Source organism: Hetaerina americana, unplaced genomic scaffold (assembly GCF_022747635.1).
Source record: "Hetaerina americana unplaced genomic scaffold, ioHetAmer1.1.p SCAF_7, whole genome shotgun sequence".
Lineage (NCBI taxonomy): Eukaryota > Metazoa > Arthropoda > Insecta > Odonata > Calopterygidae > Hetaerina > Hetaerina americana.
In genome coordinates, this window is record NW_027287316.1 from 56,437,030 (window position 1) to 56,452,758 (window position 15,729).

The window sequence follows — 15,729 nt, forward strand, 5'->3', positions numbered from 1 at the left end:
GTCTAATTGGGCTTAAATAAAACAAACTTCCTGATCATATGACCAGCGAAGGACGCGAAACGTCGAAGAAAGAAATTAATCTTAAAGCCGAAAAAAGGGGCATAACGGGTAAAACTCCCGGAAATCAGGAAAATTGTAAGTACTCTTGGACAATATATTTTCTGTATTTTATGCCACACCCAATGTACTTTGGGAATTATCGAGTGCCATTGCGAATCTGGAGTTCCATGTATCAAACGCGATATCAAGATTGCAGAGAAAGAGCTAAATCACGCCAGTTCCGAGCGTTGAATTTATGACAAACCTTCTCTTCCATGCAACACGTAATGAGGTTTTGGTTCATCACTAAGTGAGTCATAATGTGAATATGTGAATCACAACAAAAAACAGCGAACATGTCCTGACATTTTAAAATGTATTAATTTTCCCCTCTCTCTCTCTCTCTCTCTCTCTCTCTTAACACACACACACACACCATGTCTTTCCATTCTCTCAATTGATCTAGGAATTCATTCCACCGCAAGCCAACTCTGTGCTTCGATGACCTCTTTTCCCAAGTCCTCGGGATTTTAACATCAAGAACGAGAATTTCATCCTATTTCTCTTGGGGGAAAAAAAGAACATAGACGGGCGAAGCTATTCAAGTTAAGGATACCGAAATCAGAGGCTCCATCAAAGGATTTCATTATCGTTCAGCATCTTTTCGGGCATACATTTGGGAGATCGATTTCCGCCGCGACTATGGAATTTCCTCACGACCGGATAGGGATTCCTTAATAAACTTGGCATTTGGGGTCGAGAGGGAAAAAAGCGCCAAGAGCAAATTGAAAATAAAAACCAAAACAGATATTCAATAATCCAAGCTAAACATGTAAAGTAGTACACGTACAGCGAAATAAAGCGTTATGAGCACCTCCCGATGACAGGCCTTCATTCGAGCTGGATACCTTAACACTGAAGAGAAAATGAAAACAAACAAATTCAATCCAGGATATCTTCCGAAAGCATTCCAATTAATGAATGAATACTTTAAGGAGGGAGCTCACCAAATCAGACGTGTGGATGATCACGCGTTAGTTAGACAATCAGTCGGGGATTTGATCATTGCTTAGGACATTACAGAATGTTTGGTAGGTATGGGATGAGTAGTAGTAGTATTTAGGGGAGGCGACCGACAGCTGAGATCAATTGTGCCATAGGGGATGGACAGGAAAAGATGAAGTGTGGAGAGAAACCCGACGTCGGCATTAGCCTATTCTTAACGTAAGGCGCCAAGGGGTCCGCAACTTAACGTCCCATCCGACGGGCGGCGTACTCACTCAAAGTGCCCTCCACAAAGCACCTCAAGTAGGGATCGAGATACCTATGAAAAATATTCAATACACCGCCGGGATTTGAACCCGGACCCTCTGGGAGGAAAGCCAGTACGTCAGCCCCCGTACCATCTCGATCCCCGGTATGGGATGAGTATTAATCATAATAAAATGGATTTAATGCTACTCTCATTAAATAGGAAGGCTAAGAAAAACATTACATTTGTGGGACAAACCAGAACAGATGGAAGCGTTCCTTTATTTCGAAGAAGATGAGAAAAATCGTCAGATATATTTCAATGCTTCGTGGATATGGCGAAGGATTTCGACAAAGTAAACACAACACATTTAATAAACATTTTACAGAAGATAAATGTAGATAAGGTAGACTGAAGGAATAGAAGACATCGGCAGGCGTGGCGGTTGGAGGGTCGACATGGGTAGGGTAGGGCAGTAAGATATCTATGAGATAGGGCTGTTCATTATCAACCGTGATTTTCAACATATTCGCCGATTAAATGAGAGGCATTTGAAGGATGCATGAGTTGAAGTAGGTGGGGAACTCAAGAATTAGTTTGACAGTCAATCAAAGGGTTACAATAATTACTTTGCTCACTATAGAATCAGTGTGACAGGTGAGAATAAATAATCAAAGGAAAGCGATAAGATATTCAAGAAATAGGATGGCTAAGGTAACCATAACAGTTGGGAGTGATAAACTAGAATAGGTAGAACGGTACATTTTTCTTGGAAGTGTTTAAGGTGGGCAAAGTAGTAAAGATATTAAAAGAAGTATTACTGCTTTGGGCGAAGAAGCATTTACAAAGAGAAAGGAATTGATGACAAGAACCATAACTAAAGATTTAGAAAACAATAGTGAAAACCAAAGTATGAAGCGTAGTTTTGTACGGATCGGGCATTTGGGTGACGAGGCAAGAGCTTACATAGCATTAAATTTGGAAAAGAATTGAAAAAAAAAACAATAGACGAAAAGAAGGAAAATTGAAGATCTAAGCATGGTAGGGGAAGGGAGAGAGTAGTTGGAAGAAATTTGAAGAAAAGGAAAGTGGATTCACTCATCCCACGGGCAAGAGATGGATAAGAGGCATATTTCCACGTGGCTTCACAAGCTCTAACGCCTACGCACGCTCCTACACCTTCCAAATGATCTTTCAAAGAACATATCTCGACGGCAATGAAGAGACTGCGGACTTTAAATGAGTCAATAAAATAAATATTTTCTAACTCTTCTAAGGAGCGCCATGGGTAGCTTTTAAGATGGAATTTCCAATGATTAAGCGTTCGCTCACCAAAGTACGTGGCATGTGAGCGAGAATATGTTAAACAAATGAAGTTCTTTTGCTATTGATGATGCTAAGAGTCCATTTTAATTCTCATAGCCTTCCGAGCATGAAGAATATAGTTAATGGAATTAAAATAGTGCTACAGGACCACCAGAATTTATCAACGAAAAAATTAAAAGTGGCACAAACTAGTTTCTAGGTAACTTCTTTCATTTTGTCTTTTTGTGGTCGAAGATGAGAACTGATCTTTCACTTGATGGCGCTTGATTTTTATGGCTCGGCTATGAGCAGTATCACGTTCATGAAATGAGAAACAGAATGTAATCTTCAACTGAAATTTTATTTAGGGACCTACAGGTATGGCTCGTTTTAACTCAAAGCCATCATCTTCAGGTAGAGGTTTTTACGAGAGTAGATTTTCCCTTCTTATTAGGATTTTAGCTAAAGATGATTCCTACACGTTGAAACCTCGCACCTAAATTAAAGGTTAGTGAAAGAATATCGTACACAGTGCCTTTCACTTCATTCAACTGATTGCCTTATGCGGTTTAATTTTTCTTTCTAAAAATTAAATCATGCAAAAATCGCCGCTCGGTGAATATGTGAAAAATACTGATTAAACGATCCATAAAGCGAGTCTCAATTACCTCATTTGAATTATTAAAATGGTTCGCAATATCGTTCGTCGGTCGCGTATTGATGGCTTCAATTAGAATTGCTAAAATAATACAAAATATATCAAGAAAATAAAGCGTCAAATGTACACTTTTAAAGGGTACAAATCAGGAAAATTTTGGACGTTGTACACTTTCGGGATTGAGTAATTTCTTTAAATCCACTTCCTCGATAACATGTGGATATTTTTAAACGCACAGAAAAATTACATCTATTAGGGTAAATGGGTGATGAGCTTCGATGTTAACCTGATGTAATGATTACGTACAACCGAGTGATTACGTACAACGAATGTCTAAGATTCTATTCAGCCAGCATCTATTGAATTTTAATTACTAATTGGATATGGCATTTGTCACAAAAATGGCACACGCACAAAATGTACACAATTTTTTTGCCAATCGGTTTACCAATTGTACAATGCGGGAAGGGAGGGGTGAAAAAATGATTTAACGACTTTACCTTTGATATAATAAGAGGATAAATCAATCAGTCAGCAGTTCAACACAACGCAATGTTTAAACGCCCAATGCTACAAGCTTCCTCCAGGCCTTGAAACCACCGATGCCTTCGGTAGAACAAAAACGCTTGAAATTCATGCCGCATCTAAGCATTCCCCACGGCATCAGTTGCCAGGTGAAAAAATACAAAAAAATTGCAAATCCGCAGTTTTTAAGAACACTTCAAACATTCGCGGAAGGCCAGTAATATAAATGGGCATTCATTCAGGGTAAAGGTCGCCATTCCAATCCACTCTATCTGGCACGAGAGCACGTTGACTGTTCAAATAAGGATTCACGGCCATTGCTTGCCAAGATCAGTGTTCGGTAGCCAACCCCTCATCGCCACCGCCTTCCCCCGTCCACATCCCCCCCCTGACCGTGATTCGTCTGCCTACTTCACGAGGAAGGGATGCCCCTCGCATCGCAATGAGGTCCAACAGCACGATGAGGTGCACGATATTTCAGTCTCCACGTCACGCAAGCGTGATGTTCCTCAGGTAAAAAGCCAATGAATTCAAAACCTAGCCTCGTTTCCATTTAAATAAGGTACCTTTTGGAGGCTTGAACAAACAAAGAAATGAGATGTGAAATATTTCTGGCTTCTATGGCAGGATTCATATTTAATTGATAGCTTCTTCATATGCTTGCTAATGGAAAAAAACCTTTATTTTTCACAAAATAACATTAAGAGATTGTAACAAGCATACAAACGAGATGCATAATATTTTTTATTTCAAATTTATGATTCACATAGTCTCTCTTATCTTCTGGAACCGCTGTCTGAAAAAATACTTCATTTTTTATGACGAAAGCAATGCAATATTTCGGAAAATTTTATTTCACGCCCTTTCCTAGAGATTTTGTCGAAAAGTCGAACGGCCTTCGCAGGTACGATTGTCATGAATCACAATGAGCTGCATTTACCCATTGGCTCAATATTTGATACAGGATACGATCAACAGAAGTTGCCACTGCTCTTCAACCTACATATCCCCTTCTTTGCCGAGGATAACGTCCTCTCCTGCCAACCCCGAGGTCTCGGGTCCGATTCCTGCCTAGGTGGATTTTCCTACACCTAAGGCTTGGGTGTTTGTAATTGTCTTAAAAAAAATCACTTCATTCATTCCTCATACCGACATTTTCCATCACCTGCTTCTCGTAATTCATCCTTGGCCTTCTATTCTTCTTCCCATCCACGTTCCCTTATTATGCTCTCCGGTAAGCTATCGTGTCTCTGGATGTGTCCATTCAATTCCCATCATCTTCTTGATAGTGCCCTCCATAAGGTTACCTCTTCACTCGCTTTTTGAAGAACTTCATTATCGATATTTACTCTGTCTTTACATTTCATTATCGGCATTCTTCTACATCACATTCATATCGCCTCCACATCATCTTTTCCCTACAGCTCCGAATCTGCAAGTTCAAGTTTCACATTTGTAGAAAATTATACTCCATTCATAAGTTTGAACTGCTCGCTTTCTTATGTCTACACTAGTATTATTGGCCGTAAGTATTTGTATCTTCTGACAGAAACCCTTCGCCATTTCTATTCCGCTTACTATATACTCCTCTCGCTTCTTCCATCGCTATTAATTCTGCTGCTCAAAGAGAAAAACTCTTCTAGAAAAGCAGACAGCCAAATTCGGAAAAAATTGAGCTTCATAAACCCACGCTGCGTGATATTCCGCGTGAGCCACTACCAAAAATCACTCGCGAAAACATTTATCATTCGACGCCGGTTTGCTCTGCTCTTACGGTCGAGTTCTCTGAAAGAACCGCGCAGTACTCATGTTCCAGGCATATTGTTTGCAACCGTGTGCTTTGTGTAATCCGGCATGGCAAGTGAGGTTAAGTGGACGTGAACAAAACATTCTTCGTGACCCATATTCCGGGCGGCAAAGTGACTCCGATGGATTTAGTTCGTTGAATTAATAGAGGGAAGCGCAGAATTTAGTTGCGATGGTGGGGGAGGCCGGGAACTATCGATTTTCCAACGAAGCGTTTACGAGCTGAGCAACCTCTTATGGAAGGGCTTAAGACGCCAATTCACATTTGCAGCTGCTAATTAGTGTGTGCACGTGCTAATTTACTATTTTCCTCCCAGACGAAAAATCCATTTCGTGACTTTCTCTGCCGCTCTCGTGACGCTCTCTTTGATTTAGAAATTTTCGAGTTATAAAAATATGTGCCCGCTCACATTATATCACAATCGAAGTATAATCATCACATGTATTATATCTGTTAGACTTCTTTATCTATGTTCCCCTTTTACACTTGAAAAACTCAATAGTTCGTTCCCCATTAATAAAACATCAATCGAATAAATCAACCTTTCATCTTTTGTAAATCGCTATATATTTCAGCTCAATACTTAACAATTAAAAGTGCCTTTAACGGACATTTCAGAAGCTTTGTAAGGCTTAAGTTGGTTTTATATGAAGAAATTGATTCAAATATATTTCATTTTTACGATTAGATATATAATTTTACTGTATACACCTAACCGCTTTGAAGAATTTTTTTCCCAAGGGTAACGTAAAACTTATTGTAAGCCTTAATTAGTTAGTATTTAGATAATAAAAACTGGAGTACCCACCCCCCATATATACAAAAATGTTTTTATTGAAGATATATCCATCGTCCCTTAGATGTCATGTTACGACACACATCCGACGGATAAAACCTTCTTCATAGATTTCTTCTCCTTCTCTTTCTCTCCCCAATAACATATGTAATCCTTCTCCCTTTGCCTTCCACTATTAAAAGATCATACATATTTTTCCGCCCAGCTCCATGGCCGTCTCTCACACGCCCTGTACGACACCCAAACTATTTCTTCAAATACCAAAACTCTGAGTCACACAACGAGCCCCACTTTATGCATGTCCTAAATGATCCTTTCGATCGCATTTCACCAATTCCATTTGCCTGGTGGCATCATTAGAACAGAGCATTCGGTTGCTACCCTCAAATGGGCCTTGGAAGGATCCCAGGCCACGGTTGTGAATGACATAAGCGAAAATAATACCCACTATTTTCTGCTTTCCAGAACTTTCCGTGGGGAACATAAAGATGCAAGGGGAAGGAAACTCATCTCTCTTCCCCGAATGAATATTTTTTCAAAACCATTAGGAATAATTCTAAGTGAGCTCTGATACTTCAAATAATGGAAAGGAGCGTTACCAAAGCTGCATGAACTACGGTATCAACGTGAAAAATACTTCTCTACTCGTGCAAGATGAGCTGCTGGCATGAAGAATAACAATAAAATATGGGTTAGATGAAATAATAAAAACGTCCTAGGCCCCTTAGGACAGATTTTCCCCTAACGCCGTCTTTGCAGTCATCCGATTTCTTTTGATCCCTTATCGCAAGAGGAAAAAAATGATATTTTATATCACTTTCCCTCGCCTGTCTCAATAAACTTCGAATTGATAACATCCAAAGGACACGTATTTAAAAATGCGAAATAGCAATCGACAAATCAATGCGACATAATTATCACTTCAATGCTTGCCTCATCATTTCCTGCCCTCCCATTTCCCCTCTTTGGTGAATCAGTTAAGATAATATTGGAAAATATCAATTAGGCATACCTACAAGTATAATTGTTGATGATTAACCTTGTGGGCGGGCAATCATATATCGTAAACAATAGAGCAAAGTTAACGACATTCAATTAAATCAACCCCACTACCACATGCCGGTCTGGAACCCACTAATTATCCATTCGACTAGTGTTTGTGATCACACTTCCATCTTAATCTGTTTAATACCTACCACGGTACTCAAACAGAATATTGTTTTGACAGGTGAAGGGAGAGTTGACATAATAGACGAGTTAGGACGGTCCAATATTATTAGAGGAAGTTTCCGGAGTATTACGGAGAAGTCAAAAGAGGTAGATGAAGTGGATTTTGAGAAATAATGAAAAAATGAGACCATTGGAATACAAGAGAGTTTTAGATAAATAAGGAAGCCGGAGGACGGGAATGCACCTTTTGGATGGTGGGAAGGGATTTATAACTAATTCGAGCAGAATTAGTATAAGGCAAAAGGCATTCCTTCTGTGTGATTGACTCAGTAATAAACATTAGTATATTTACCATTTACATTTTACATACGTAGACTATCCAATTGCTAGTCGAGGCTTTATTTATCGTTGCTGACGTGATATGAGTTGATGCTTAGCTTATTGATACCGGAGATAAATATTTTATGACGCGAAGACAAAAACAATGGAAAGAATTTCTAAATGTTAACATCCAAATGGGTCAAATGAGATAGTCCATGCAAATAAATCACAGGCCTAACATACTCTTACACTGCTATACGCGTGAATGCTTTCCTTGGCAAGACAACAAGAGTGGAGGAAAGTCAGGACGAAACGGAACATGAATAAAAAGAGACGTTTCAGGTGGTATATATGGTGGAATATCATGATTAATTAAAAATTGGCAATTTTCCACTAAATAAAATTTAATGCGACTAATTTCAATGTAACTCCATCATAGTCAGGTCCCGATGATGTAGTTACATTGAAACCGGTCGCATTAAATTTTATTTTGTGGAAAATTGCCAATTTTTAATTAATAAGACCATGGATAACTTACCATTGAAAATGAAATTTTGTAAGGATTTGATTCAGGGCAGCTCAACTTTAAAATAACCCTTACTTCTTCCGTGTTCAGTCTTCTTAAAATAAATGCGTACAGAAAAACGGCAAGTCTGTAAGTCACAAGTCAAAATCAAATGAACTCGCTGTTTTTCTTCAACGCAGGACCCCGAGAAGACATTTTATGATGCCAGCCCTAGAATTTTGTGATGGAGCCATAAGCCACTTTTATGAGACGCGTGAATTTAAATATCGCAGCACTTGGTTTTAATCATCGTAAATTTTACTTGAATCTACATCAAATGAATGAAGATATTAAATTTATACACGAAAGATAGAAGTGGTAAAGATGAAATTAAATTTCACGTCAATTGGCCACTCTCCCAAGGTGCACACCTTCAGCGAGGTTGCACGTCCTGTGGGTAGTAAGAAGGTAGAAGAAGAGAATGAGGATGGAAAGACCACTGGAGCTGGATTTGGCGTCGGTTCAAATATTCGAATGGGCGTAATGTTCAAGATTTTAAGGGGGTTGCGGGGTGGAGTTCCATTGCCCCAACGGACGGGGTTGGGCAGAAGCCCCTGGGACGTAGGTGCTCTTCTGAAGAGACAGATCGACATATTCACCGGCCGTCACTGGAGATATTCGCCCATCCCACAGGGCCCAGACTGCTTTGGGTGATATCACACTCGTTCCAAAAGAAGGGTTGCACGAAATGCAAAAATTCCCGTAGCGCAGGGTGGCCACAAAAGTCTAAAGACAAAACTCAGTACCTTCCCACGTTTTTAAGACAAACGTTTGCCATTTATCCAGGTTGCTTTTTTCCCACAATCCATATATGAGATGAGCTCATTAAGTCATAATAGGCGAATGATTTTTGCACTCTGAAATTGTTGCATTGAAATGCATATTAGCGGATGACTCCGTTACAAGTTACTGTTGCGGCATCTCCCGCAGTTTCTTTGGAAAGTTTTCATCATTAAAAAAGTGCTTTTTGTAATATACATTCCGAATGAGGGGTCCCCAAGCTTATTTGACCGTCGACTCCTTCCATTATTTCTCGACTTTTTATCGAATCCCTCGACTTTACTATTACATTTTTAGAGTATGTTACGGAAAATTAGACACTTGTACGATTTGAGATTTTAAAAAATATCGAATGATAAGTTTTTTTAACTACTTTAGATGTAATTCTAAGAGTGAGTCGTAAGTCGCATTTTAAAATTAAACAAAAAAAAGTGTATTGCTATATGACTTTGATGGAAAATATTAATGCTAATACATTTATAAGTCAAACTATCACGAAATTTGACACATAGCTCGTCGATACATAAGCTGTAAAACAATAATACTTAGTTATTGATTTTTGTGAGTTTTAACCAGTTTTGTCCATTGACTCCCGATCCCTCTCAATTTCTAATTTTGCCGTTAGGGACTTCTCTCATATACATTCTGTTGAGAACCAATTTCTCCATTAAAAAAAAACATTTTACTCAACCCTTTTCAAAGGACCAAATTCCATTAATATTACAAGAAACTTGTGTATGGTGAAAAAACAAAGTATACGAAATGCTTGAACTTGGGGGTTCGAATACCGGGTAATCCTGACACATGTGATTGCACATATGGGAAGGATGGGGCTATCCGTGACATCGCCGCAATCACATATAATTTGTTAGAAAAAAAAAGTTTTTGCCGCATTCGCACAAAAACTCCACGGCGTTTTTGTAATTTTTTAGCAAGTTACCATGATTTTCAGGAGCAAAGTAACTATTTGATCACACCTCGCACGGGTAATAATAGATATTAATGGTAATTCTATTCGAGAATCACAGTTATTGCATCGCAAGACTTCATCCAGCCAGGGTGGTGTCAAGGGTAGCGTCACGGTGACCATGCCCCTCTCCTCTTTTATCACCTTGTCAGTCACACTTAAATGTAAATAGATAAACTGTGCTGGTTTATGTTTTTCAAATGATACTATTACTTTCATTCTACATGCGTCATAATTTTCATTCATAGCGTGCGCTCTGCATGTTGCTTGTTTTATTTCGCTTGGTTAACCTTTTGTTTCATTTCGGCCTCGCCAAGCACTTATGTTGGTAAATCTTGTATGCAACTAAACATATTTTATCAACTCAAAGTGCGATATTATATTTGATGTTTTGATAAGTCCGAATTGCTTATTTAGGGTGTTTGGCAGAACTGCATCTTATGTCTTGATTCATGCTCCACTTGCCCACCCCCTAAGAATGAATTATTATTCTTCTTCTCCTAGGGGAAGATTATTTACTCTAATGAATAATCTCTATAATAATAATAATCCGGGCTTCACTTCACGTACGTTGCACACTCCCATAATAACAGAAGCAATAACATGCTTTTTCACATGATTATGTTTGGTTCAACGCGCTGCGGTCCACAAAGCATAAAATTATTTTATATAGGGTTCGTTGGGGTCTTCAAATCAGTAAAATATTTTCAAAAATTATAATGGATTCCAACTCTCCTTATATGAATAAGGTTATAAAATTATTGCTGTTCATATATGTAAATAGCTCTTCGTATTAAATTTTCTATATTCGAAACTGAATCCAGTTAAATCGCCTTTTTTGGTTTCTTCACTCCCTAAAGCTTACCAGAGCGGCTCATTGGTTCGCGAGGAGGAGTCTACGACCTGCAGCACACCGTCCGACGAGAGCGGCACGTGTATTGTCCTCCGCACCTGCCCGCCGATGGTGAACCTATTGAGGAGCGGTCAGTCGGCGTACCTAAGGAGGGCTATCTGCGGCTACGATGGCCTCGAGCCCAAAGTATGCTGTCCCGACTCGCGAGCGGGACCCGTGGCGCCACCGTCCACGGCGCCCACAACCACGTCGACCACCACCACGACAACAACAACCGCGCCCCCGCCTCTGCTGCTTCCCAATCAAGGTCAGTCATCCACGGGCAATGCACCGCGATGGGCGTTAGAAGGCGGCGAGATGCACAATTCTAGGGGCGGAGACATTACGGAAATTTCGGGTCCCGGTAAATTGCACAATTTCGGAAAATGACCCTGGATTTTTTTTCCAGAGTCATCGTAACGCTTCCGAATTAGCACCTCTTCGTTGCATCCGCACTAATTAAAGTTTCATTAGTCGAGCCTAATAAACTTGGCTCTTCCTCTTGCGTAATACGAATTATGACCGTCTGCTGGTGAACGAAAAATAGATGTTTCAAACGTTCAAAAAATATCCAGCAACGAGCGTTCTCTCGATCGCTATAGGAAAAACAGACGCATGGAATCCTTCCGAATGGCTAGAAATTCACTAGGAGTCCGGTCATTATTCCGCACACCACCTATTAAAATTAATAGCTTCTAGTGCGAATTATTATTTTTATTAATCAGGAAAAGCGCACGAGTACGGAAGACGTGAAAATGTGTAGACTTTGAAAATTACGAGTAACTATTTCATATTTTTGATAAATTTACTTTTATTTTTGTCAGTTTTTGTACATGTCCAGACTATTTCGTAATTTTGCCTCTCCTGGTATATTTTTGTTTCCCCGCGTTCAATTAGATCCTCACAGATTTCGCAGATTTTTTGTCCTGATCCCTATTTCACTATAAAATCCTTAGAAAAAGAAATCATCTGAGCTATAGATTTTGGTCTAAATGCCCAAGAAGAAAAGACCCCTTACTTTGTCAATAAAAATATGGCTTAGTGATCACTATTACTAAACAAGTCCATTATGTAGGCCCGACGCCTCCTTTGGCTGAACCAGGAGAGCATAAGCCAGGAAAGACAGAGGGGGGGGGGATGTAAGGATCTATCTTAATCTCTCTAAGTATGCTAAATTTCCATCTTCATATCTGCACAAAATGGGATTCATAGTCAACATGATAAATACATTTGGGAGTCCCTATTAAGTATGCATAACTATAATTAGTCAACATCACATGAATGGTTGCCAGCCATAGCATAGCTTTTCTGGTTTTTAATCATTATAATTAAATCATTGTGTAAATTAATTAAACAATCAAGCCTTAAAAGGATATTCTATTATTTCTTGAAGAATTTTGAATATCCATAAAATTTAATAAGTATGAAATATTACACAGGCAATTCATTAAATACATTGAACTAAATGGGGAACCAGAACAGTGATAATTCAGTATAGATATGAGAATAAGTTTCACACGCAGATTTTATATGAATTTTGGACCTGAATTAAATATATATTTTTTATCTGAAAAATATACATAATCCTGAGAAAAAGTCAATGACTTCACTAGATTTTTCTTGGGCAGTTGGCATAGAAATAAACCTATATCTGGCTGCTTTGAAAAACATATAGAGCCATATGGAATCCATACTGCACTCATAAGAAATGCCTTTCTACTCTTTAATGTTTACTTATGCCATGGCCAGCCCAATGGGCCTTCCTCATTTTCATATCTTTTTCCTATCTGATTCTTCCTCCTTCCTTGCAGTCTATATTTCACAATCATATGTATGTTGCAAAACAATGCTCCATATGAAACACTAAACTGAAGTCTTTACTTTCCTCGTCTACTAATACTCCTAACACTTCTACATTAAATCAAAGAAGGTATAAGAACTTTTGGCATTACAACATTAGTATGGCCATGGACCCATCAACAAAGTTGTACATGTTTACTCAAATCTCATTTACATAGTTTCAATACTTGTACCTACACTGTCATTTAAAGCATACTGGACAGATACCTGTGAAGGAGTAACTAATGGTGTAGCTAGAATTTGTATCAACCAGGGCAACCCTGACATATTCTTTCCATCTCAATACACCCCAAATCATTCCTTCTAATGGAAATTGACAAAAATACTTTGTGAAATAGTGAAATTATAAAATGAAAAGTCCTGGGCAGAAGGATATTATTGGGAAATTCTGGAGAAAGTCATTTGCGCCATCATATTCAATACATGCAACAAGGATTATTATAGGTGAATAATTTGCTAAAGAATTTATTGGAAAATCACAATGAAAAGTTAAACAAGAGAAAAAAATTACACACAGAATTTAGCCTCAATTATATGTATGTACAATAAATTATTTAGATATTTATTGAATCTTAATTGGTTCCAATATTTTCACTGTTACCCAATTTGGAGTAAATTACTACAGTTCCTTGACCGTTTTAACCCACCAACTAACAATGCTGTCCAGGGTGGATCACCCACTTCACCAACCCATGATGGTCAAAAAGTGACCTAAACTGAAGATGCCATTCCTGCACTACCATTAAGGAAAAGGATTTAAGCTCCATTTCCTTTCTGAATGGACGATTCAGGGTTACATTCATTTTCGACCAACGTTTATGATTTATGAAAATATATGGAAATTCAAGAAATTTGGCCAGAAATATTTGCTACATATTGAGAGTATGTGCTTTATCTCTTTAAAGAATTTGTAGCTCTGAGATACAGGCTCCAACACATTTGACGAACTGAAATATTGTATTAGGCCAAAAGGTTCAAATGAATCCAAATAAAATGTACCTCAATTGCATTATTTGGATATTGTAAAATGATAGTAAGCATTTGAGCATCTAAAATTTTGAAAATGTTACTCATAACTGCTTTAATTTTATTTCAGGATTTGAAGAGGAAGATGATGCAGTCAAATGTGGCTTCAGCAATGTCACACACTTCCGAGTAGTTGGTGGAACTGAAGCTAAATTAGGTAAGTGATTCAATCAATTGGCATTGAATTAATATATGATCATGATGGATGTGACAGTTTTTGGGGATGCAACACCTTTATTTAAGAAGTATCATATACTCACGATTAATTTTCATTACTTTTACTTCAACTTTGCCCTGTAGGGTGTAATAATACTTCACTCAAAAGTTGCAATATGATGTAAATAGGATCTACTGAAAGATTTTCCAAGGGAGTAAGGATTTTTTTAAATCTCAAGCTGAAATCCCAGAGTGCAAATTAAGGGCTATTCTCCAAATAGTTAATACTACCTAATGATACCTGATCTTTATAAGAAAATACTACCGACATACTCTTAAGTTATAGAATCCATTGGCAAGTAACGTTAAAATCCTTCTTAAGCTGTCCTTATCGGTAGCTAACTCCATTTGCTAGAAGAATATAATTACATAGTTTCTTTAGAAGGCACTTGAAGGACAAAGTCGATTTTTACATTGCATAAGGAGAGTAAATAGGGCATAAAATACAAAAGATGATTTTGTTTTACAAACTTTCAAAGATTTAGAGAAACTTGACATTAGCCATTTCTGCGAAGGGCTTCAAGAAGTTCAGTTTCAAGTATCACAGAATAAAATATTCGCATTAATGACATCATCTTTACGTGAATAACAGTATAAGTCCAAGATTAACATTTCGAATCCTAAGTGTGGCAAATTTTAGTTTGCGAAATTGTTTAAACAATACATATGGTACACCATTTTTATGGTAAGGCTAGTTACAAACGTGTAATAATGGTGGGAGATTTCAGGCGATGTCTACTATGTGATAATCATCCAATTAACGAACAAATTGATTGCTTAATCGCTCTATTTTCATCAAAATAAAAATTTGCGCTGGTTGTTCAAGATGGCATCATTCAAACTTATTCCAAACTACACCGATGATTAGCGAGAAAATCTCAAAGATTAGGAATGAATCATTCAAAAGACTGTTCTAGAAAACATACCTTATTTTGATAATGAATGCCCAGCATTTTGTGTCACTTTTGTTATACCAATGCGAATCCTGCAAACGTCATACTTCAAATTTCTCTTGGGAAAATGTCATCTTCACAGTTGAAGCACCGATAAACTTCACTAAATTGTTCACATTTTCACTTGTCACATAATAAATAAATGGATTGCTATTCTCGAGTACACTCTATTGGGAAACACTTAAACATTATTTAAAATTTGGTGGTCAAATGCGTGAAATTATTTTCAGTAAGTAACTTTACCTAACATCTCAGATCCCTACTACTAATAAATTAAGATGTAACAAAAATCTTTAAAATAAAGAGTAAAATGAAAAGGCCGTTCGTAAATATCAACGTGGAATAAACCTGCCATCGTATTAACTAGCGATATATCACACAGGTATAATTCAGGTTTTATATCGATAGAGTTTTTCTTTTTATAGAATATCTGTAAGCTCTTTTACAATCAAAAGGGTTGTAAAAAAAGGAAACATTACCATGTTGGAACAGAAAAAGTTTGCGAGGCTTAGTTTTACCCACATTAGAGATTCTGTTTCCCGCCATGACATTTGGGCGCCAATATCAAATACAAAAAGACGCGGGTCTTCCTATGAC

At 37.9% G+C, this 15,729-nt stretch overlaps 1 protein-coding gene across 1 annotated transcript in view; it reads left to right on the forward strand.

The window, feature by feature from the left end:
* Positions 1 to 15,729, forward strand: part of LOC139696260 (venom protease-like) — a 79,256-nt gene that overhangs the window by 56,045 nt on the left and 7,482 nt on the right. Inside the window, exons 3-4 of the mRNA XM_071594946.1 lie at positions 11,046 to 11,345; positions 14,034 to 14,120. Coding sequence (XP_071451047.1) covers positions 11,046 to 11,345; positions 14,034 to 14,120 — 387 coding nt within the window. The remainder of the gene's footprint in view (positions 1 to 11,045; positions 11,346 to 14,033; positions 14,121 to 15,729) is intronic.